Below are 25,654 nucleotides of genomic sequence, written 5' to 3'. Positions count from 1 at the left end.
TTTAGTTTTCTTGAAGTACTTGATAGGACTAATTTTGCATGTGCAATGTGAGCTTTAATATAATCTGCTAGGACTCTCTTGCTTTTCTGCATGAGTGTCTACCTGAAGAAAATATATGCAGTGTTGTCTCTTTTGATACATTTGCTGAAAGTAAAAAGGGGAGAAAATACAGCTGGTGTGTGTGTTTATATACATGAGATCCCATGTGTGTGCAATGTATTTGAGAAAGGAATCTTTCTAAATATATGAATGCATATTGGAGTCTGCGGCTTTTAGAATATATGGATGTATATTGGAGTCTGCATAATTACTCTGCTTTTCACTTTGTTTTTAATTTTTTTGGTTTTGTTTTCTTGTGGGTTTGCTTGCTTTTCTTTTTAAGTTGGAAGCAGTAAGTTCCTCTTACCCCCAAAAACAAATGTGATCAAGTTTTAGTTTTTTTCAAGATACTAAAATTGAATCATTGTATCATCTGGGTTTGGATCTTTTGCAAAATCTATGCATATTTTTTTTTAAAGTAGTTGATACTTCCTAAAAGCAACAGTGAACACACATACGGAGAGAGGAGGTATACTTTTCCCGAGCTTAAACTTAGTGGCCTAAAGGCTGTCTTCCTATTTAAATACTTTTCGGTGCTCTCTAAGCCTGGACAGAACTTCGCTATCAGTTCCTTTTTAAGAAGTCTTTCTCCCTCAAATCTTCCACACTCTTGTTAAGAAAGTTGTGTCTAAAAATTTGAAAGAATTTAGTGGGCTTTCTCATGGGTGGGTCCTGCACCTAAGCCCTCTTCTAGTTTATGCTTTCATGTATTGAAAGCTGTACATCCATGGGTGCCCTACCACTACTTGCTTGGCCATTCCTTGGGCATGTGCACACCTCCTCTGGCATTGCTGGGACTGCCATCTCTTTCCCTGAGCTATTTATGTTACTGAAGAAGTTCCTTCAGGTGGTTTGCAAACAACTCTTAATGTAGCTATGGGGTTGTCTTGGGCCGGCTGCCTGTACCACAGGCTGAGGACACGTTTAGAAAAGCACCTTCTGTGGGCCACTCTCTATTAGGAGGAGCTAATGGAACCCATCTTTCTGTTCCACTTCACCAACACGATTGCAGTTGGCAGAAGCTATAGGGCTAGACCCAGATTTCACCATTTATCTTTACACATTTGTCTTTATGCATTTAAGTTAGGATCAAGCCCATTTAGGCTCCTTCTGTATTGAGTGCAGAGAGATGAGTACCTCTATTGAGAATTCAGTTTAACTACAGTCTTAATCCTGAGGTGCCAAGGCCTCTCCACTGGTATGAGGGCAGTTTAAGGTGTCTGACATACCAGTGTTGGGTTCCTAGGTTAAAATTAGGTGAAAGCCTTTTGCTGCCTCACAAACCCTTCAACCCTGGTAGAAGGGAAGCAAGGACCGGTCAGCGAATCCAGTGCTGTGCCTGCCATTTCCCCTTGGGCAGTGTAAATTTTTTTACTTTCTTCTTGCTGAGGCTTATTGCAAAGCCTCAGTTGAGCTCATACACAGTATGGTCGGAAGACAAAGCAAGGCTGGGGTCAAAGGAAAAAGAAGGATCAGCACGGAGGAAGGGAATTCTGGTGGAGTGGGGGCAAGTGAAAGGCATATTAGAGAGAAGGAAGTTCATAGCTGGGTCAAAAACACAGCACAAAGGAGCAAACTAACCAAATTTTAATTACAATTAGTTAAATTTCTGTAGGATGTTTTGCCACGTCTGGTCAAGTTAGGCTGCTAATTCTCTACCAGAACTGGAACACTGCATATGAGAGATGGTGGAGAGCAGTGCAGAGCCATCACATTAGGCTACTGTACCCCCTTAGTAGGATAGGCTCCAGCTGCTGAATTGCAGCTGTTCTTAGTGGATGTTGATATCCCTAGACACCTTCTATATTTAAAAAAACCATGTAATCTGCGCGGTTCTGAACTATGCCAGGACAAGCACAGAACAGCTTTCAGACTTTAGAAAGGCACCAGAATAATTTGACAGACATAGGTGGTTCCTATGAATTTGGGCCAGTAAGTGAAACAGAAGAGTCTGGTAAGAAACATGTGAAAAGAGAGAAGGTAGTTATGTGCTCTTGTGACATTTTTAGTAGAGTTTTGCAGACTCAGAAAGCTCAGATAATTTCAGTTAAAATATATTTCATTCCTTGTCCAAATATAAAATAATCCTTTTATGGTTTCCCACAGTACCTAGTTAAATATGCAAGCTTTTGCCATACAATCCAGGACATCCAGGGACTCTTGCAGAAGAACCTGAGATTTTCCATGCTCAGTATTTCTTCTTTCTCTTCCCTTTGTGGATCTGAAAAATTTCTTGTACCTCAGTCATGACAAAAACATTTTGATTGCACAGATGTTGATAGTCCCTGTCTCCATAAATCAGACATACAAATTAATGTTATTTTCTTGTGATCAGAAGGCTGTATTTTTGCTTGTGATATAATCAGAAAATTATTAAGCCAAACAATCTCAGTATGACACTTCAAATTTTTAATGTGTGCTTTGCTTCAGATTTCATTGGCAATTTTGTTTCAGTTCAAAAGTAAGAATTTTCAAAGGTTTTTTTCCACTTGTAGGATTCTAACTTTTGCTTTGCAGAAGAAAATGTTTTTCATCAGAAGAACAATAAAATATTAGGTTCCTGCTGGGATGAGCTTTCAGTCCATACTTGAGTAGATTATCCCAGGTATGAACAGTGAGTTGCTGATTTTTTGTGTGAGCTGTAATATGTAAGAAAAGTAATAATAATTAAAATGATTAAAAGTAATAAAAGTAGACTAGTGAGCAAAGATTCACTCTCCTTTCCAGTACTCAAATTCATTGAAGTAGGTTCAAAGTGAACAAAAGGAAGTATTTCTTTATGTTGCATATAGGTAAGCTGTGCAGCTCCTTGCTGCAGGATGTTGTGGATGCAAAAAGTTTATGCCAGTTCAAGCATTGCTTAGACAAACTCAAAGATTGGATTTACACAGACACCAATGACAATTCAAGAAATTCTTGACACAAAAAAATCACTGGAGACAGTGGATGAGTTAGCACTGTGTGTATGTTTGTCCTTTTTCATGGTCTCTCACCCAGTCACCTGCTGTTGGCCGGTGTTGAAATTTATCCTGGATGGATGGAGTTTTGCCCCAACCCATTATGCCTGCCCTGATGTTCTAAAATAATTAGAGGAACGTTCATAACGTGTATTTCTAAGAGTTAATGTAGAAAATGACTACTTTTTCTAAAGCTTTAATAATTTTCTCTTGCAATATTTCAACTCCATCATCACAGCTGGTAACAGAAAATTCTTGATTTGTGCAAATTTTTGTTTTTGAGATTGAGTTCACAAAGCTGAATATATTCTTCTATTTCATATGATGCTGGTTTTATAATTTATTAAACAGTGTTTCTTGCAAGAGAGACTTGCATTGTTCTTGAGATTTGATCTCTCTCAGTTTTCTTGGTTTCTGCAATAATTATGTTTAAAATATTACTGGAAGGTTTTTTTTCATATTACTCACATATTTCACAATGCAGATTAAAAACCCCACAAGGGCTGTGCTAGCCAACAAAAATTGTTCTCAGCCATGGGTCACCATTTTGCTCTTAAAGACTAAACTTCTTTTTCCTTGAACACTATATCACATTTAGTATTGCAAAAGGGAAAGCTACTTTTACAGTTTCTCCTTATCATATTTCATAACAATAAATTAGAGGCAGGAAAGTGAAACAGAGCAAAGAGACTATATAGGCAACTTTTCACTAATACCTATATGGAAACAAGTACTGCTGTATTCACAGTGCATTACTGGTGTTCTAACATTTGCTCTTTTTCATAAGTATAATGAAGAGTAAATCTAGAGTATATATTTATATAGGAAGGGAACACAATCAAAATTCTGTGAAAACAGAAACAAGATTGGATGCAGTAACGAATGACAAAGTATGGCACTGGTTTTGCTTTTCTGGTAATGGTTGTTCTCCTGTTTTTATGTTAACAATGTACAGCTTTTAACTTTTTTGTATTGCATTCAACAATATATAACCTGACTCACTGTCTCAATGTATGCTGAGGCTAAGAACTTGATGCACTTTTCAATAGGTGTTTTTAATAGATAAATAGAATGTTTATCATTGATTTTAGCAGCATTAAAAGTAACAATAATTTCAAATTGTTTGAAACCATAAATAATAAGTAAGGAAGAAATGCCTACAATGGAGAGAGGTAGTACCTGTCCATTATGTGATTGCTTTGTTAGTTTTTTCCTTCAACATTGAAAGTTAGAGAAAAAATTCTGAACCACTGCAGGGCTTGCTCATGTAGTTGTTGTCAGTGTACACTGTAGTTAATGTACACTGTTATATATAAGTTATACTGTTAATATGGTATTTTGTCATTATTTTGAATATACAAACCTAAATCAAAAAGTCACCCAAGCCTTAAAATAAATATGTGGTTTTGCCAATATTTCTAACAGCCTTTTTTAACAGACTGTTGCGGGTTTATGTCAAATTTATAACAGTATGACCATAGTCCTCAATAGACAAACATTAGATTTGTTTTTCAAGTGGAGAACATTTTGATATTTTGTCAAAACAGTACTAAAGATGTCGTCCTATAATCCTGTCAGCAGGCATTATATTTCTTGTATTTCTTGTAAATACTTATTTAGTACTTTTACTTACTTACTACTAATGTAGTAGCCATATTTTTTACAGAGAAGCCAAAAAAAAAAATCCTGAAATACCTATGTGATTCTGCTGTATTGTTTAATCCTGGTCCAGTCTTATGTAAGCAGTAAAGGAAGAAGTTTGTATTGTGCTTGTGAAATTTTGTGTTTAGCTTTATTTATGCAAAAGTAAGAAAATCATAGCATAAGACTGACGTAGTCAAACTACCTGTATCTTATATTTTTATTGTGGTATAGAGGTGCTGTAATAACACTGGCCTGAGGATTTAAGGTGCTTATTCAAAATTAAGAATAAGATTTGGGGGGGGGACCATTAATCTGGACACAATCTAAATGGAAAATATTTGTACAGACCTATTTGCAGAGACATTTGACTATACTAGGTATCCTAGACCCATCTTGTCAATGTGATTTACATCATGACACAAGATATGATTACTTTGATAATGTGCATTTACTCTTTTTTGCATACCCTTTCAGTGTAGTAGGGAAAAAGTCTGATGAAATTTGCAATCCTTTTGTCAGCAGCAAGAGCTCTACCCACACACTTGTCAGTCAGATTTACCTAGAGATAGACTTGATTTGGGGATTTCAGGGACAGCTAGTTTTCCCCAAATTTGTCATTCGATACTATTGCTGTATAGTACATTGAAATCAACAGTAAAAAAATACAACAATTACTTTGGGGGGATTTCCATTACAAACAGAAAGGCATTACAGAATATGGTGTTGCAAATGGTGTCTCTGTGGCTATATTTTCTATTCATAAGTAATCAAAGTATTCTTATTTATGAGATGATGGAAAATTGTCCTGTGTGACAAAACCATCAAAAGCACCCACGATGATGTATAACAGGGAAGTATATGCTTATGACATTTTATGTCAAGTTGGAATAATATGGTGCCTTGAAGCATAGGGGAAGGTATGCTACAATATGGTTCATGTATTTTAGGTAAACCAGAATGCAAACATATTTTATTCCTCACAGTTATGTGTAGTTTTTGTCTGTCTTGGTGTCACCGTACAGTACAGGGGTGACTACCGGGGGTCAGGAGCAGGGGGTACTGGTCACACCTGGAAAAGGAGGTATACATTTATAGAATCTGGGTTTAAAATGTTTTTTCTGACTGACTAGAGAAGTCAAGATTGGGTCTATTACACTTGATCAAGGTTTGGAAGAGGGAACTCTGAGTGTGTGAAGCAGAAACAAGCCGTAACATTTGGTGTCAGACAGTCTGGGGCAGAGTGCAGAGATGTGCTGTAGCAGAGACATCTGAAATTATGTGTGTCTGTTAATAGATGCAGAAGAATAACTGTTGCTTCACTATTAATATAATTTTGTGAAGGCAAATGCAACACACAGAATTGGCTGTAGTGGTCCAGACCAATAGATCGACCGGGCTGGTACCCTGTCCGCGGCAGTGGCCATCAGCAGACACCCTGGGAGCAGCGAGGACAGGCTAAGCTTGTATAAGACTTGCCCTAAGTGCTTTTCCAGCTTCCAGATATTTTCATCTCGGGGGATTTCCAAAGCTGATGTTGTTTGTATGTTTAGGGTGTGCCTGCATTAGGATTTTAATTTGGAGCAGGAGTCGGTTTTGAAGCGAAGAGCTTTGGCTCAGGAGAGCGGTCCTAAAGCACCCGGCTGGAGTCCTTCCAGACAAAACTAACCTGGAAGGTGTCCTCCAGACAGTACCGAATTCCTCCAGCCCCTATTGAGGATGCTCAGGACATTAGATCAGGCTGGATGTACACTGGAAGGACCTCCCAGAAACAGGCAGTGAAGCCTGGGGTCATTGCCACCACTTGTTTGGTCCCACAGACCCAACCCGCTGATGCAGCACGGCTGTAGCACCCCTGAATGCTTCTCTTTCAGGGGTGTCTTCAGGCTCCCCTTGAACCCTTGTAGTCTTTTGGGAGCCTGGAATTTTTTGACAAAAGGTGGCACAAATCTCCTAGCTTTTATCTGAACTCCTTCTTGTGTTTAACCTGGCTGCTGCCAGCTTGTGACCTTGCTTTAGTATTGGGACAGGCAGTGGAGAGCTGATCCTCATGCCATTTTCTGCTCATGATTTTGTGAAGGGCTGGGTTTTCTCCTGCACTTCCCAGTGTGTGTGATGCTCAAGAATGGGATAAAATTAAATTCAATGCTTTAGAAACATAATTATTTCCCTTGGCTAATATTGAAGTATGTCTGTTACTATGAAGTCAGCTGAGGTTGAACAAATTAACCCCCTCGTATCAATGAATGTAGAATGACGGTTATAAAAAGAATGTATTTTGTGGCTATATAGCTTGACTTCAGCAAGGCTTTTGCTGCCCTGACAGCTAAATCTTTTCACTTAACAATCTTATAAGCAAACTAGGCTAAAGCAGTCTAGCAGAAACTACAGCAGAATGCTATAAAGCTGTGTAGGAAACCATGTCCAGAGAGAAGTCAGTGAGAGCTCGCTGTTAAAATAGAAGGATGGCTACAGCAGCATTCCTCAGTGTCTGCCTTGGGCCCAGCATTTTCATTAATCATTTAGATGACGGAACAGAATGTGTTTGCCTATTAAATATGTAGATGACACCATGCTGAGAGGGGCTGCGAGTTCTTTGGACACAGGATGAGAACTCAAAAAATGGAGATGTGATCTGAATAGGAGCAGGTGTGAGGTATACATTTAGGCAGGAATGATGAACTGCACAAATGTGGGATGGGGAATGTTGGCAGCTCCTTCCAGGCTCTACCTTTCCCTGCGGACCGCTCTCAGTACTCCAGATATTAGTGGCACACCAAGTACCCTCAGCCGCTGTTTTTTTTCTTGCTCCAGAATTTGTCAGGGCTTGGGCTTGTCGAGGCTCAGGGCTCAGCTGGATACTGGATTCTTTAATTGGGTTTCCTTATGAGGACCCGAGAGTGACCATTGGACAGCGAGCTGGTAATCCAGCCGTGCACATGGAGGCTGCCCTGTCGAACAGCCTTAATCCAAAGAGTACATGCTGTGGTTTCCCTTTACATGCGTGGAATAAGTTTCTTGCACACGATGTCACGTTTTCCCCCATTGGTTACTGCCATCTGTCACACTGTTCCTAACAGACTGGTCTCCTGAGTAGGCTCGGAAGCTCCAGGTATTAGCAATGTTGTGTGTTCGCTTCATGTGCAATATTTGGCCAGGTCTTTGAGCAGCGACCAGTTGGGTGTCGCTTCCTCCTCGGAAGATGATCTAGGGATCCTGAAACTAACATTTATTGAAAATAATGCAGAAAATGCAGTGTCTCCTGCCAAGTGGTGCCAAGGGGAGGGTAGCCTGTGGGACATGGGAAGTAAAGCTTTGCTTGACTTTGCTTTGGATCACTGTCTGGATCACAGTTTGGAGAAACTACGGAGAGCGATAATCATAACCTAGAAAAGAGGATCATCAGGGAAGGGTTGACTTAACAACAAAGGAGATCTGAGAACAGTCTTCAAATGCATGCAAATACAGTGAAGGGAATAATTTTTCTCCCCGCTTTCAGAGATTAAACTTATATTGCTGTAATGAATGCTGCAGTTGTATGTTCCGTTTTTAATGGCATGGCTGTTAAAGTAGCAGAGTAGATTTCCTGGAGAGATCTGTAAAAGCAAGACAAGCAAAATCTCTCTTGGGAATGATGCAGGTACAGTGATCCCAAGAAGGGTGGGCTAAGGTGTGCCCAGCCAACCTTGGGGTCCCGAGGTAGGGTTGGGAGTCTTTCTGTCAGGTGAGGGTCTGGCCCATCCAGACAGATGACTTGCACTTGTGAAGGGGAGATGGAAATGAGCCTCCACCCAAACTTGCAGCCCTGTGTTTGAAATTTTGAATGCAGTATACTTAAATGGAGGTGTTTGCAAAAATAGAAAGCTGGATGGCTCTTACGAACAGACTTTCTTCCCTGCCCTCACCATGCTGTCTGTGCTCACTCTTTTAGGTTTACTTGATTTTATTTGTCATTAAGTTTTGTTTATACTTTTTCTATGCTATCTGTTCCCTGTTTTATTTAGTATTATTATTGCTACCCCAAGTTTAATACTTAAAATTTTTAGGCATATCATGTCTGTGAGAAGGATTTAAAAAATTGGCTTCTAAAGCCAAACTCCTAAAAATATTGTCAGAGACCAACAGCAACCCTGATTTGAGTTAGTCAATAGGAAAAGCAATTTTTCATTACATCTGAATTTTGGAGCATATATTTAGAACATCACTGGCCAAAACACCTGTTGAAGAAATTCTGGTCTGTTTATTTTACTGGGTTATAATTTATTTCAAGGCTTTTGTGCATTGTTTTCTTTCTTTTCTTTTTCTTTTTTATTAAGGATTTTAATAATAAAAATAATATATAGCAGATAGATAAACTCATTTAAGTTTAAAAGGTTGGGAAAATTTGTACTAGTTGAGTTATGATTCCTTTTTTATGTTTAAGTACAGTAGGTGAAAGAGCAATCAGCATTCAAAGTTTAAATAGTTTAAATAAATATTCTGAAGAAGTGTACATTGTCATAGGAAAAATGTATATTATTGGAATGTACATGATCTTCAACATTTAAACCTCTGGTTTTAGTCATGTCAGCTGATTTGGCTGGATGATTTTTGTTGTTTGGCACATACACAGAATCACTCTTCCAGGTATAGGTCGAGTCTCTTTTGAAGATTCTTTGTTTTACCTTGAGTTACATCTTACCTTGTTATTCTGCTTTGTTTAATGTAGCCTAAAATACTTAGGTAAAAGTATAATGTGAAATACATAATATATACTAATTTCCATTAAGTGTAGATTTGAAGGCTGAACATGAGAATTTCAAGACCTTTTCCTTTCATTCAGCGCAAGCAACCATTATTATTTTGAGTAATTGTGAATATGTAGTGTTACACAGATGTCCAGGGTCTCCTCCTTAATCTAACCTTTGACCTCAACAGGATGTTTTTTTAGGAGAAAGAATCACTTGTATGAGAAGTATACCTGTCTGTTCAAACTGGAATGTCATGGTCTAGGCTGATTAAAAAGAAAATTAATATTGATACAAATATCCACTTCTACTGAACTCTAAAGAGTAGTTAATGTTAACTGAGAAGAGAAATTGATAAATATATTGTATGCTAAAAATTCTATCTGCCTTTACAAAAATAGGGGGCTTTAGGAAAAAAAAATTGATGATAACAGTCAAAATAAGTCTTTTGTCCATGAACTTAAGACTGTGAAAGGAAGTCTCAAAAAGAGAATTAAAAATGTGTTGTGGCATTTCTGAGGAGTATGGTACTTCTAGTTAAATGAGTTAGGAAGGATAATTTATGCTGGGTGTCTGCTTTGTTAATGTTCAAGCACTTCACTGTTACTGAGTCTATGGATGTTGAGAAGAGCAAAACATCTTCCAACTAGCATGTTTTCAGGAGAACTTTGTTGTTCTTACGTAAATTATTCTTTTTTACCTGTTCAACAACAGTAAAGATTTTTGTAAATAAATTTTGCTGAAGCATAATAATTAGCGTACAATACAGTTTATGAAGAATTGTATCCTGTCTTGAAGGTACTCATTGGAAAAGTTGAGTAGGCCTTTGAAGAATACTATCAAATTCATCTTCATAGTTGATGCATATTTAAAACTTATTAATTGAACTTACCCTGGGAAAATAAGGACTCTGTTTTATGCCATATTTAGAAAGAATTCTATTCATCTGGCTCAAATGTAGCGACCTAAAAGTAAAGTGTCTGCAACCAGACAATTTGGAAAAGTTCTCAATTTCTATATGTTTTTTTTTTTTTCACACCGGGATGTTTTTTTCTTGCCAGTCACTATAATGGTTATCTTAAGGCATGTTTGAAAACTTAGAATTAAATCAATGTTCTTTAAAAAAAAGCTAGTATCCCTTAAAACTGTTCATTTAGAGTTTAATCTTGTGTATGAAGTGATATGATCTTCTCTATGATTTGAAGGAATGAAGAGGGTTTTTTACTTACTCCTTTTTTATTTGTTTACTGAAATAATTTATATGTCTGTCTTTACATGAACTTGGATTGAATTAGTTTATGTATCAGTATTGCCACTTATCATTGTAGATTTAATTATTTTAGTTAGGACTCTTTAGTGAACATCCTGGTTTTAGTGTCACATGTAAAAAGCAAGTAAGTTGAACATTTTGAAGTTTCAACTGAAGGGTAAAAATGTCATTTCTTTACTACAGCAGAATACAGTACAATCCACAGTCCATCAACACCCATTAAAGATTCAGATTCAGATAGATTGCGTCGTAGTTCAGATGGGAAATCACGTGGACGTGGCAGAAGAAACAATAATCCTTCACCACCACCTGACTCTGATCTAGAGGTACATTATATTAGATGTCTTTGACTCTATTTTTATCATTATTTCGCACAAAGAAATATTATTTACACATCAAAAATAAAGTGGCATTGGAGCTCCCTTTCTTTTTTTTCTAACAGTATTTTCATAGAAGATAGAATTTTTCTTCTAAAGAACCTTCTTCATGAAGAGCACCTACTTTCTCTGAAAAATACTGGGGGTTTCTTTCTCCTTTTGATTAAAAAAAAAAAAAAAAAAAAGAGCAAGCTTTTCCCAAGTCAAAGAAAGGTTTGTGTTTGGACAGGAGACACTTCTAGCACAATAGTGGGTTTTGTTCTCTCATGCTATGTTCACATTCCTCCCAGTGGCCCATGCTTTATGTTGAGAACACATCTCCAATGACACACCACAGCTATGAGTGTCCACACTGCATTACTTTTCCTTTCCAAAAGCTTAGCCCATTTGTCATCATGGGAAACACAATCTCACCAGGATTTAAAATACTTGTATTTGAACGCTTTATTTTTCATTAAAATATAATTTTCTGTGTGGTCAGAGGACAAATTTAAAACACATATTTTCCATTGGCTGTAAGCAAAAGAATTATTTACTGATGCCATAAATTCTTACACATGCAGCATCTAAGTTGATAATTTTCATTCTTCAGGTGCCTAAAATCCATTAAAAATTAACATAGATTAAGGGGATTTAAGTGCTTAGCAGCAATTTGCTTTATTTTGGTTTTAGAGGTAATTTTCAAGAGCAGTTATATGAACTTTGTTTTGTAAGACTTGCAGAAATACAGAATTCAAACCCCAAAGATTTAATTTTCAGAGGCTTCTCTGCATTTATTTCAGTTTCTATCTCACATCTGGCTTTAAAATAATACATTGTACAATCTTATTTTCTGTGTGTATTTGACAATAACTATAATTCTATTCTAATAGAATAATTTTATATAATAGCAATTGTAGTAAAAAGCTAACAGATTGTATTACCCTATTCTGGAAAAAACTTGTTAGTTCTGAAAATAAATGGCAAGGAAACTATGGTTTTAATATATAACCATTTCAATACAATTTTCTCATTTGTGCGCTTACTGATTCAAATTTTAACTTTCCATTTCAAGTATCAGCTTCACAGAGGAACACATTGATTTGATTCTCTTTTTACAGAGAGTATTCATTTGGGATTTGGATGAGACAATCATCATTTTCCATTCCTTGCTTACAGGGTCCTATGCTAACAGATATGGAAGGGTAAGTGTCAAGAAACTGATGGAAATTTTCAGTAATATTTGCTGGTTTATGGTTGATACACAAGGAAGCCCAGAACATTAGTTGATTTTCTAGAGGCACAACGGTAGTGGTGTTTCAAGACATAAAAAATCAAGGAGTAAAGCTGTTTCACATTTCCATTCTTTGCACTTACTCAGCTCTTATATTCAGTCAATAATTAAATAGTGTTGGGAGTAATACTTTGACCACTTGAGGTTTGGTTTGTAGGTACAGAGTGTCTGAAACCTGTTGATATCATCAAAATCTGCAAAGGTTTAGCTCCCCTCAGAGAGTGAAGAACTTCCAGAAGTGATTGCTAAAATAACATTTTAGTTCTGAGCGATCAGCAGTGGACTGTGCTCTGTATTGAGAAGGCAAGAGGAAGAATACTTTTGGGCACAGACAGATTAGTCTAACATTTTTTACCTTAACTTTTTTTTAATCTAGATATTGACTGATGTTTTTGAAAGTCTGCCTGTGAGTCAAATCTTTCTATTATGCACAGTCTATAAATCATAACTGAACTGATGAATATGTCTACAGACTGTGGGTTTCCTTGGTAATTCTCCGAAGAGAAATGCGGTCTTAGGTGAATAAGAACAGTTTATGAATGGAATGCCCTTCTGAGATCAAACTTTGTTTTTCCAGGATTGTATTTGAAAGCTAATGTCTCAGCTTGTGCTAAAATCTGTTATGCCGTTTCATGTTCACCTCATGTAAGGTATAACTAGAAGGTGATTTTTTGGTAACCTTAAAAAATTCTACATATAAAGAACAACCAGATAGTTTTGTCTGGCTTTATGTAATCACTCTGTCTTCTTGTAAAGCTTATATTTATCACTAAACGGTTTTACCCTACACCCAGTTGAGTGAAGGGCAAAGCTACTACTGATTCAGTCCGTGCCTGGATAAGGTTCTGAATTCCTCCTAATAGCTTTTTGCATTATTAAAATCTAGAGCAGTATTGCCTTGCAACCTTTCTTGCTCGTTCAAGTGCGGTGTGTTTTCAGAAGTGTTTGCTGTAATAGCAGCTTACCTGTTTGAGGAATATAATTAGTTTTTTTCATTATGTGTCAGAAAAGCAAGTTAATTCAGCAACCTTGGTTTTCTAGGTGTTATTAGTTTATATTTAGGTAGTAAAAAGACACTAGAACTTTAAATGTTTCAACAATTATTTTATGGACAACAGCTTTATAGAGCATTAAACATTTACTGAAAGTTATTTCCCATTTCTCAGGCCAAAACCAGCTTTTTCATGGCACCCCAAAATCACCATATCTGTGACAGTTCAGTTCAGAATGAGGAGAAAAATCCCAGTGCTCACAAAAAAACTCAGTGCCAGCAGAATCTCACCACTTGCTTTTGGGCAGCAGAGTAGTGCTGGAAAAGCCTAATTAGTCATCACTGTAGAAGTACTTGCGCGAGCATATTTTTTCCATTTGTTACTAGTTTCCTATAGTGGTTTCATTAACTGGGGCCTGAACATAAACACCTTTCTTGCTGGATGCTTGAGGTTGAGGAAAGTGGCTAGTGTTCAACTGCGAAGAGATATAAATACGTATGCTGCAAGGAGGTGGGTGACTCCTGATTGCAGCCTCATCGCTGTTGGCACTGATTACTTGAGATGTAGCTTTCTCCCGGCTGGCTCTGGTTGCGTGGCATGTGGCAGAATACTTCCGCATTGCTAAACGACGACCAGCCATTGATGTTAAGAGGGATGATGGCATTAGTGTTTATGCTGTGGATAAATATTAGATCTTTTTGGTGAGGGGTAGCAACATGCACGTCCTTGACTCTCAGATGCAGTCATGAAAGTGTGCCATTCTTGCTTTGTTTTCTTAAATTTTCATTCATATCACAGTTTCTCTTGGCTTACTGACAGCTTCAGACAACAGTTAGCAATTTCCATAGACATTAGAGGAAGACAGTGTTAAACATTCAAAGCAAACATGCTAGAACATGTATCTGTCATATGAGAGTTGTAGGGTTTATTTGCAGCAATGGGAGGTGCACTTTTTTTTAAAGTGTTTCCTAGTGGTTTCTGGCCTTTAAAATCAGAAATCCAGATCATAAGTCAATCTGAAAAAAATTCAAAATTGTTGAGGGGAATTTTTGTTCTTTTCACCTGTATTCTGCTTTTTGAGCAACCTAACATCATGTTCTCATATGTTTCTGCACTGTGGTGAGGGCTAGAAATGCCCTTTTAAAAAATTAAATCTAAGCTGCTCACATAATCGTTAAAATACAAAAGCCGGATCTTCAAACAAACAAAAATATCCTAATTAAATAATAGGGGATTTGGCAACTTGGCATTCAGCTCTTTTCATAATGCCTGAGTGAGTTTCATGGTGAATGACTATGAATGATGAGCAGCCCTGCTGCTGAAGGGATTGATTTTCTTTTCCTTATTCTCTACCTCGTTCATCATAACTTCTTGCTTGTGCCACCCTTTCCTGTATATTCCTACTTTCTCATCTGTTTTTATCACCTCCTCTCCTTTTACTGCTATTGTGCTCTACTTTCTCCCTACTTTTGTCCTTCAGCTTTGTTGGAACAAAATAATACCTTTGTTTTGCAGTTTGTGCAGTCATAGTATAAACTGCTACATTTTTATGTAAGGGTGATTTGAATTTTGTGAATTTCATGGAAATGCATGAAACTAGTATAGGAGTATGATTTGTCCTTCCAGAAGAGAAGAAAAAGAAACAAACCAAAACATTTCCTTATGCTTTTGGATTTTTTTTTTAATATGTACAGAGAGATCTATTGACCAAATACAAAGTTATCAGTTACTTTAATTGACCTCAGGGCTTCTAACACCTCAAAACTTATGTTTTGAGCCAGATGTCAACTGTTTAAGTTTTGGGATTTGGAAAAAGTCGGAGCCCTTCTTTAGCGTCTTGGAGCAGGTGGAAATACATCTCAGTATTGGCACTAGAATACTGTGGTCTTTATGTACATTTCCACTCTCCGTGAAAGCACTTATATTCAGAGGCTTTAAAGGAAATTTCCTTTAAATTATAAGCTATTTTAATGTGGTTTAATATATTTTAGAGATTGAGAAAAACAAAGCCTGGTTTCACTTAACCCTTCATTTGTGACCTGTAGGCTTAAGTGGAAAATAAGCCTTGTACCCAAAGTGAACTTTCCTGTTTTTCAGCTTCTTGTTTCTCCACAAAACAAAGAAATCAAGTGGGTAGAATTTAGAAATGACATACAGACAATGTTTTGGCTCCAATACCAGTATTCAAAACAAGAGGCCTGCTTAAGCAGTTTGACATTGGTATTTCTTTTCTTTAGCTAAACTGTACCTCCCTCAGAGATTTGTACCTGATTTTGACCATACCTGAAAAGACACTCCGACTGAACCTGCAAATCCTAATCAACAAGAAGAGGTTGTTAGCTTTCCTTCTCATTGTGTGACACCTCACAATAATTAGTTAGCAATTAGTGGCTTAAAATTGCAAAAGAAGGTTTGGTATGGGATTTTTTTTTTTTTAAAGCCTTATTCCAGCCTTGTCTTTTTTTCAAGTTTTCAGCCCCCACTGTGATGTCTGCCATCAGAGTTTAATCTGCTGCAGTGCCTTAAACCGAGGCTCTTGTGCTTTTTACTAGAGCAGTTGCAAGACTATGACTACACAGATACTTTAAATCCTAATGCAGATAAGGTTTTTGCTTCTGGTAAATATGTGGGTATCCAGAGCTGCAGCTTAACACAGTTCTTATGCTAAGTGGAACTTTCTATAGAAAAAGATTGTGTTTAATCAAGGAATTAAGGTTTTTTTTGAAAAGCAACCTGTTTTGTTTCTTCTCTTAGCTTTTATGGTATTTAATCTGACATTTTCAGTAGGTGCCAATGATTTTCTTATTTGTTTTTCTCCTAATTAAATTAACCTAATAAATGGCATTATTTTAGTATTACTTTAGAGAAATCCCCATTCTGTTTTTTCTGCCATTTATAAATACCTTGGAGTGAAATGGTTCACAGAAAGCTTTACAAAAAGCCATTTTCTCAGACTCAGAAGTGTGATAAAAAGTTTAATAAAAATGTTTAATTTAAGTCATGCATACATTGAAACTTAAAATATATATTCACAGCCATTTGTTGAAAATTAACCTTATGGGATCATAACCAATATCATGCTCTGTCTGCCCATTTACTCTGCTTTTCAAAATGGTGTTCCTATTATGGATGGAAGCTCAGAACAGGATTAGTTCTACACTGTTATGTTAGCTGTTGATGATCAAGCTGTAGCTAGTGATCTTCATTTGCATCTTAGACCCTTAGTCCATCTAACTCCTTTTAATGACTAGAGCAGAGACTTCTTTGGGTGACATCTGTTAGTGCTCAGGCACAGCAGAAATCCTTGTCTGGTTTAAAAAAAGAAGGCTGATGAGGAGTGAAGGATGGTGGGGTGGTAACTAGGCACAAAGATAAGCAGGAATGTCAGAGGGAGAAGTAGCCTTAGGCCTAGCTGGAGAGAAAATATCACCTGCTTTTCCACCTCACATGCCTACAAAAGTAAAGTAAAGGAAGATATAGCTCTACAAATAGAGCAATATTAAAACAGAGAGACAGAATACTTTTGTTCATATTTTAAAGTCTTTCCATTTGAATTAAGAAGCCAAATATTCTTTTTTTGGTGGTGCCAATTTAAATAGAAGGCTTATTTTTAAGGGAAAAGTTCATCAAAATAGCATGACACAATTTTTCTTTCCCATTTATAAGGGCTATTTTTTTGATACTAGAAAATTTATTGACTCTTAATGTATGTGAGTTCAACAATAGATGTTTTGTCTGTTCTATGTAGCTTTGTTTCTAAATGCTTCTTTCCAAAATTCTTTTTCTGGTTAATTTTACTTGGATTTTGGCATTTCCAGAAGGCAAACAGGCTGCCAAATCACCATTCTTTTCCAACTCTTTGCTCCTGACACATTTTGCCTTTTAACCAGTAGTTATAGAAAAATATTTGAAAGTTCAGAGATCATGTTGAAACACCTATTAATTTGATTGAGAGGTGGAAAAGAAACTAGGGACTGCATCTCTTGGTTTTTAACTTTGAGTTGTCATCAGGTTTAGAATATTAACTTATTTTAAGTAAAATATGGGTTGTCACTTCTGCAGTTCTATTTAAAATATAATTCCTAACAAGCTAACTTTGTTAATAGAGGGTGTCATGAGATAATATAACATGTTCTTTCTAACTCATGCTTCTGTGTGCTTGGATATACTTGGCATTATAATTGAGAAACTCTATATCAAATGTATATATTAGGCTTTCTTTTCAATTTTTCAGACTGAAAATATATAAAACACCAAAAAAAATCAAAACAAGACAAACATCTGTAACGCATTTGTTAACCACAATGCTGAACATGCTTTTTGAGTTTATTAGCTCAGTAAGGAATAAGTTGTTATGGTAATTTCTGTAGCAAAGTTAAAGTGTGTTATGTATTAATAACAAACAATAGATTTGTTCACTCTGCATGGGTGGGCCAAACTGAAAGCATAATTAAAGCATGGTTTTGTGGAGAATCAAGGAGTAGTTTTAAATATAATTGCCATTTGCAAATAAAACATCAGCGGTGATTTGCTTTAAAGTCACTAGGTATTCCCAGGACTGAATCCTTTCACTTGTGACCAGTGAGAGTTTATTTGGAGTAACAATACCATTATTGTGCCCCTGGTTGACCATAAAACTTGTAAACAGTTGTGAAATCTGGAGAAGTTTTAGGTGAAATGGATTTGCCCTTTCTGCATGGAAGGCAGAGAGCCCATGCCAGGAATGCATGAGGATGACCACAGAGGTCCCGCTGCATAGTCACGGTATCAGTCGAGTTAAAGTCATATTTTTGAGTTTTACTGGTGAGTGTTATAGTACAGGATTACAGAGTTACTGAAGTTAAACTGAAGAAGTGGATGTTGCATTTAATACATCAAATAATCTCTTGAAAAGCATTTCCTCCAGCTTCTAATCTGGTGTGTGTGTTAGGCATGGTATTGATAGTGTACTCACTTAATTTCTTCTTTAAGGATCCACCCACTTCTGTGTCTCTTGGACTCCGAATGGAAGAGATGATTTTCAATTTGGCAGACACGCATCTATTCTTTAATGATTTAGAAGTAAGTGTTCATTCCTTTAAAAGATGTAGAGGTGATTTAATGTTTGTCTCTTTTAATGTGTTGTTAGATGGTTTGACAATTATTTTTGGTTTCACAGTTTTAATATGGAAATGTTTAGAAGGTATCTGTATAATTTAGTCATTCAGATATATAATAACATGTACACTGAATGTCTGCACTGGCATTCAAAGGTTACAATAGTTTAAATGGTAGAGTTTTGTCCTCACAGGTCTTAGTATTTATGACCACAGTAGACAAGTTTTGGAAGTGGATACACCAAAAGCGTCTATAAACATTAGAATTCAATAGTCTGCATTAAATATTAAACTTCAGCTTCTATAAACAGTTAATGGCTGGGTACAGATTTCTCACTTACATCCCACTGTGGGCAAGTATTACCTTAACCCCGAGGGAAATCATTAATGTTGTATATGCTGTGCGTGTCAGTGGCCTATTACCAGGGGTCCTCTGCCTTCCCCAGCGGCAGGTACGGTTTGTGACATGCTAGGGTTTCTCTGCCGCTACTGCCGCTCCCCTGCGGTGTGCAGCGAGGAGCTGGTGTCGGCATGCCAAGGGCTTTTTCAGCCTATGTAGGCTATGGTTTGGCGACGCTTGTGAGATCGTTCTAAAACTATCGGAACTGCTGAAAGAGACTGTCACCATAATGCCTGGCTGCTTCATCTTAAAAGGGAAAAAAGCAATTTCTGATCATATTTTAATAACATGAAAACATGAAAACAATCAGATTTCTTTCCCATCATAATGAAGACAGCTGTTTATTTAAAACCCAACTGTTAAGCAAGCTTGTGGTGAGACTGCCAACACACATTAATCATCAAGTTGTTGTTTTGCTAGATTTTAGAATAGTGTGTTATTCCAGACAGGCAAAAGAATCTAAAAGATTCAAATGCAACTTTTTCTGATCAAAGTTAATTGGCAGCAATTGGCCTTTAAATATTTCCTGATGTTTCCCTTTTCAAAATCAAGCAAAATACACCTTATTTAATAGATGAGCCAAAATAATTTGAAAAACGCCAGTGTGTGATAGACCTCAAATGTGGTTTGTCCAACATCTGTCCTATATTTTGATTTCTTTTCATCTAAAAAGAAACCACTCACAGATGATTTGGCATCTTAGAATGTAATGAAATTATTTAAATGTGCTTTATTTTTTCTTCCATTCCGTAGTGGAGTATTTATTTTTTATGCTTACAATAAAATAGATGTTTTCTTTAAATTTTAAAGCAATGTTTTCTTTCATTAAGGTAGCTGTATGTAGAGAGATGATTGTTCTGCATATAAGAAACACCATTAGTGAGTTGCATGTACAGGACTGATTTTTCAGATTTGTAGAAAAGTGTAACAATGCTAGTTATTTTCCAAATCTGTTTCTGATTTCTGGTTAAATTTCATTTTATCCAGAGCAGAAGGAGAAAGTACTACTGTATCTTACAAGCATATTCAATAAAGTTCAGTGTGTTTTCATTTGCTGTGCATAGCCAGATACATAGTAGACTTGTAGCTACTTCTTCATACATGATTGTCAGAGTCACTGACTTGAATGGAAGTTAATCAACTGCATCTTAGGGATAGTAGATTTTCTTCTGCTAATGGGCGTGTTACAGCTGTAACAGTACAGCATGGCAGTTCATTCACTGAAGGACTGCGAAGCTGTGTATGAACAAACTACTGATCCAGGTGGTTCGCGGAAGCAGAGGAGCTCACTGGATGAGCTTCGGTCTTTGCATTTCGGCCATAACAAGCAGGTTTCTCTTGTATCTCCAAACTCAAGTGTAATAGTCTGTGTCTATACCCTGGTCTGTCTTCTTCATACGCAGAGGCAATCAGGAGCGAGCAGTTGCGTTCATGCCCTTGTACATGAGCTGTAAGTGCTTATTTCTGAGGAACATGAGCTCCGATCTGAAAGGTCGTGCCCTCTCTAAGGGAGTGAAGAGCACGTTCAGCCTGCAGAGGAGTAGGTTTGTGCTTGTGGACTGCCATAGAGAAGTCTTCAGAGAGAAGTACCCAGGGAGGGTGGCATAAGAGAGCCTGTTCTTTGTGGGAAGCAGCACCTAAGGACTAGACCTGGCCACAGAATGAGGCTTTCAGTTCACCAGAAATGTCACGTGTTTTGACACGTCACAGATGTGTGATGTTTTTGAAGGAACCCATCTTCCTGGAGCCGCAGTGTGTCGTTCTTGTGAGCGTCATCGTTATTAGCAGGGCCTGCCTGGTTCCCAAGGCCTGTGACCTCAGGGCAGATTCCTCGCATCCATCTCAAACCAAAAGTCCTTGCTTGGTGGTTTGGAAGTTCAGGCTGCCCTACAGCTTGACAGGCTTCCATGAAAACTGCGGGCAGTTTGGCTTGGCTGTGCCTCGGGCTTAAAGCATCTGTTCTTGCTGATGAAGGACTGAGTCTGGAAGATGTAGTGGTGACCCTGCTCAGGCCTGAGCTTTCCAATCCATGCGCACAAGCATCTTGGCTGTTAGGAATTGAGAAGTTTGTAGGCAACATTGCCAGCGAGCCACAGAGCTTGGGCATCCTTGCCCAGAAATAGTATGAAGACAGGCAAAGCTGGGTTTGGAACGTGTCTAACCCGCAGTGTAGAGATGTCTTTGGGTCTAGGCGTAATTCAAAGCGGGAACCTGAAAGCTGATGCTCTCCGGCTCACCCGGGCTCAGAGGGAACCCTTCCTGGCATATAGAGAGGCTGGGTTTACGGGCAGGCAATCATCTGTCATAACTTTGGCCTATGATGCACATTCTTCCAGATACCACAAGTTAATGTTTTTTAATAAAAATCTTCTTTTATCCAACACGTTCCAGAAAGCTCTAATCAGAACAGTTCTCTTGTCATCCAAGTTAGGGGGAAAGTATTTTGTCTTATAAGCTGCTGAAGACTGATTTAACATTTTGAATGCAAAGGGCAGAGTTGCAGCAGTGATCTCCGAAGCACTGCTTGATTTGTGTATGACCTGACTGGCTTTCCAGTGATTTATTTAATGTTATTAGGTTAAATTCTAAACTTCAGCAGTCATTTTTCAGTCTGTGTAAAGTGAATCAATGCCAATGTGTACCAGTTGCAAACTAGTTCACCCATCCTAATTTAGTAGGGGATACAGCCTGCTAAATGAATTATCTAGTTTCCTATACGTTTCCTTTTATGTAATAATAATAATAATAATAATAATAATAATAATAATGGTATTTGTAATTGGCATTTTTCAAACTCAATGAAAAAATTCAGTCAGATCTCACTGTCTAGCTCCGAAGTCAGTTTTCTCTTTATGAATGGGTGAGCTGCACTTAGATATACAATTATTTACTGCACCCTCAGTTCGTGCTAGTTCTTAGTTTATTGCTTTGAGAAAAAGTAAAAGAGATGGCTTACTTCCTTCACTTTGCAGATTTATTTGGAGTCATTAATTCCCAATTGATGTAATAGTAAATAATTTCAGATCTCAAAGGAACATTTCTTAAACAGCATGTTAAAGGGATATGACAAATTTTTTAACATAGTGAAAGGAAAATATTAGTGTTTACTAATGCATAATTTGATCTAAGTACTGTCATAAGCAATGATTTCTTGCATTAATATTAATTTCATAATGAAATTAGAGAAGTCAAAAAGTAGAAAGTAGTGCAGTGTTCTCAAAATTTAGATTCCAAAATCTGTATTTGGACTTCAAAATAGGAAGGTTAGGTTTTCAGTATTGAAAATTTCATTTAAATATCTCATATTCTGCTCTGTAGTAGAAGTTTAATTGTGTGCAGGGGGGAGTAACTACATTGATGAAATGCTCTCAAGAGGACCAGAGTTATCTCATCAGAAAAGAATGTGTGATTTTACATGCTGATTATGTTGTGATAGGGATAATAAGATGTAATATTTTAATGGTATGTATGGAGCAATTACACATATCGGTATTTTAGGATATATGCTCCAGTGTTTTAGGGAAATTAGCAACTTGATGATAGGACTGAAACGTGACATCAGCCTACCCGCATCTTTAAAGACTGTATATATTTACATATTTATACTGACCCTCTTAAAAGATTAGTTTATTCATTTCTTTGGCATATCAGGTGCACATTGGAACTAGATATGTTAAAGGAATAAATGCTAGTAGTGAATGAATGATTATGAATATCTTCTTTTAAAAAGTTAGTTCTGTGCTTTGCAAAATCTATTCAAAAATGGTACTGTGTCATTAGATCTGTTCCTTTAGAGATATTTACTGAAGCTGAAAATGTCACTTAGGAAGCCTTTTTTTTTTTTTTTTTTTAATCTGACCTAACAGTTTTTTATGAAAAGATACTTCTTTTTTTTTTTGGTTTTGGTCTGTGCTGAATTCTATTGAAGTAATTAAAATCAAATTAATTTGTAGTTTTATTTCTTTTTTTTTTTTTCTTTTAGGCTTTTTATTTCTGTTTGTCATTTCAGGTTTTTGGTGTGGGCTTTTATGGGAGGGTTCAAAATAAGGTTCTATATATTGTGAAACTATTGAAAAAAATAATTTTATCACCTCTGAGAAACGCAATAATGCATAAGGGCACAGTAATGATGATTAGTATTCATTTTTATGCCATCAGTGAAGGATATATAATGCACGTTCATGGCTTCACAATTCACATCTGTTTGTGAAGTCTATATGCAAAGTGATGATATGTGTATGGGAGTAATTTATAATGAATGGCAGTATGGTATGAGTTTTTCAGCTACGTTAGTTGATGTATTTCTCTCACCGATAAAAGGTGAGGAACTGCTATCAGATATTACTTTGGTTCTTTGGGGGAAAAAAAAAAGAAAAATAGTTACTTATGTTCTAACAGTTAGGAATACTGACCTTGATTAATTTCTCCTCAGATTCTTACTTAAAATCCACCTGGATGTGTATTAATGTGTTCCTGATGGAAATTCAGAGCATAGTCTCTTCTGTGTGTCAAAAAGAGCTGCCTAGGTGCTTTATGATTGCAACGTGTATGGCGTTACTTCAAATCGATGAACCTGTAAGGCGTGGCATTAGCATATTACTATGCACGGACCCCTCTGGGAAGCTGCCTGCGCTAGCGTTGCATGCGATTTCCGTAAGATGCAGCTCCGTCCGTGAGCACGGCTGGCTGGAGCAGCAGCGGGGGCAGGCGGGGGCCGCAGTGCTCGCTTCCCACCCCCGGCTCCCGGGCAGCACCTTTGCTCCTCTGCCCCCCCCGCCCGCCGCCGGCAGGGTCGGCGGGTCCTCCCGCGCCGAGGAGCAGCAAAACCCCACGCTTTCCACATATGGGAACGTACCCGGCTCTCAGGAAGCATTGAGGTACTGACTTAAATAGGTGCATCTTTTCACAGTTTAAAGCAAAGAATAAACAGCGTTTACATCCCTGCACTCTCATGCTCCGTGTTTGGCCTGTAAACCTCTTCCCTCTGCCCATATGGCAATAAATCGTTCCAGGACTCCTACAAGTCTGTAACTGCTAGCTTGGATTTACTCAGATCTAGAAGGTGATAGGGAAAAGTCAACTGCCACGTATTTTTTGTGAAAACTTCCCTCTGTGGATTGCTTCCTGCATAATTTACTATGTGGATGTGTTTGCTCTCCTTGTTCGTAGCTCCCAGTCATCGGACTGCCAGTATTTATCAGCGCTACCTCTCCCTCGTGTTCCTTTGTAAGCTCAAGGCTGTGTGGAGGGCAGCTTTTACTACTTGGAAGTGCAACTGGGATGTCTGACACACGGCAGTATGCAGAGCCCTTCTGTTCCCTAAAGAAATTAAAGGACCTCTAAGGCCCACATTGCAATACAGACTCTCGTGGCACTAAAGCAGGTGGTGATACCTTCTGTGTTAACACTGGGCACTAAAGGGTTTGCTCCAAGAAGAGGTGCTCCGGGGAGATCATAGTGAGAGCTCAGGCCTAAGAAAGGGAACAAAACCCCAGCACAGCAACCGTGAAGCCTGATCACAGAGCAAAACTTCTCCAACGTTAGTCCCTCTTTGGCCTTAGCCTTCAATCCTTACAGGTGAAACTAGGCTGCCTCCCTGCTGCTGGAAGCAAATGCACCATATAAATCACTTCTAGGCCTCAGGGAGACCTTTTCTTCATGACAGGGACATATATTCTTCTTTTCATCAGCCTGAGAATTTTCTTCTTTGTAGGTCTTGGTAACACCGCAGGAGACTAAGTGACTTTCCTCCCAGGTCCTTCAGTGACCGTGCACACAGCTATGTCCCCAGTGTACCACGCAGTGCCCTGTAGGAATGCCTTTGAAGCAATACAGCCATATGTTCTGTTTCTTTAATCTGAAGGAGAAAGGGAAACTATTTCCCCTCAGACCTTGATACTTTAATATGCCACAGACTCAGGCTGGTAACTTTTAGCACAGTAGCACTCTGAAGCATGATTTGGGATCATGGGCATTATGATAATACACATTATTGAATAATAACATTCGGCAGACTTACTCTGTGCAGGTTACTGCACATCTCAAAGAACCATGACCACTGTAGGGTAAAATGCTCCTCTTTCTGAAAGCATTTTAGCACATCTGGTCCTAGAGTCAAGTAATCTAAGAAGTGAACTGCTTGGATGCAAGCCAGCTCTTAAGTGCAGGCTTTGAGCAAGCTCCGGAGCAAGCTGGGAGAGCAGGTTGGCCACTATTAGCAGTGTGGAAGTCCATCATTTATTCTCTCACACCTTGTGGAAATGTCATAAATTCAGCTTTGGGCAGGCATGATAGGTATGATGTTGCCTAGATTTAAACTTAACTAAGTTGTAGAGAGGTCCACAGTCAGTGATGGGAGTTGGGGGAGCTGCAGAGACATAGCTGGGCAGACCAAGGAAGTGGAGAAGGAGGATTGTGAAAACAGGATCACCAGAGAGAAAAGCTTGCTCAACTTCTCCGCGTAGAAAAAATCACATCAAGATCGTTTTGTGTCTGAAGACATGCTCCATGCTCTGAACATTTACAGTGTAAGCCTTTGCTGGCATTATGTACTAATTGGTTGTCTGGTGCACATATTTTACATACATATTTGTGTACAATGAAGTGACACGAGGTCCATTTTTGTGGTTGACACTACTTCGTAACTCCTGATCACTGTGCCTTAGTCTCCTTGTCTACAGGTAGGGATGATGATGGTAGTAAGGATGGTATCTACAGATAAAAGGATGATAATTCTGTCATAAAGTACTCAAAAGGGAAAAGAGACAGCCAAGTCTGGTGATTGTAGTATTTTTTACTGTGTACGGTTGTAGTTGGCTTTCT

At 37.8% G+C, this 25,654-nt stretch overlaps 1 protein-coding gene across 15 annotated transcripts in view; it reads left to right on the top strand.

Moving 5' to 3' along the window:
* The window catches only part of EYA1 (EYA transcriptional coactivator and phosphatase 1), a 166,551-nt gene that overhangs the window by 109,676 nt on the left and 31,221 nt on the right, over nt 1-25,654 (top strand). For 14 of the 15 annotated variants that reach the window (XR_012649828.1, XR_012649824.1, XR_012649827.1 and 11 more), the window contains 3 exons: nt 10,878-11,020; nt 12,172-12,255; nt 18,308-18,397. Coding sequence is in view for 1 of the 15 variants with exons in the window: in XM_075023440.1 (XP_074879541.1) it covers nt 10,878-11,020; nt 12,172-12,255; nt 18,308-18,397 (317 nt within the window). In the remaining 14 variants the exon portion in view is untranslated. The remainder of the gene's footprint in view (nt 1-10,877; nt 11,021-12,171; nt 12,256-18,307; nt 18,398-25,654) is intronic. The other variant, XR_012649831.1, reaches the window with a different exon arrangement.

This window comes from Buteo buteo, chromosome 3 (genome assembly GCF_964188355.1).
Source record: "Buteo buteo chromosome 3, bButBut1.hap1.1, whole genome shotgun sequence".
Classification (NCBI taxonomy): Eukaryota; Metazoa; Chordata; class Aves; order Accipitriformes; family Accipitridae; genus Buteo; species Buteo buteo.
Note: the sequence above shows the minus strand (reverse complement) of the source record. Positions and strands in the feature narration are given on the sequence as shown.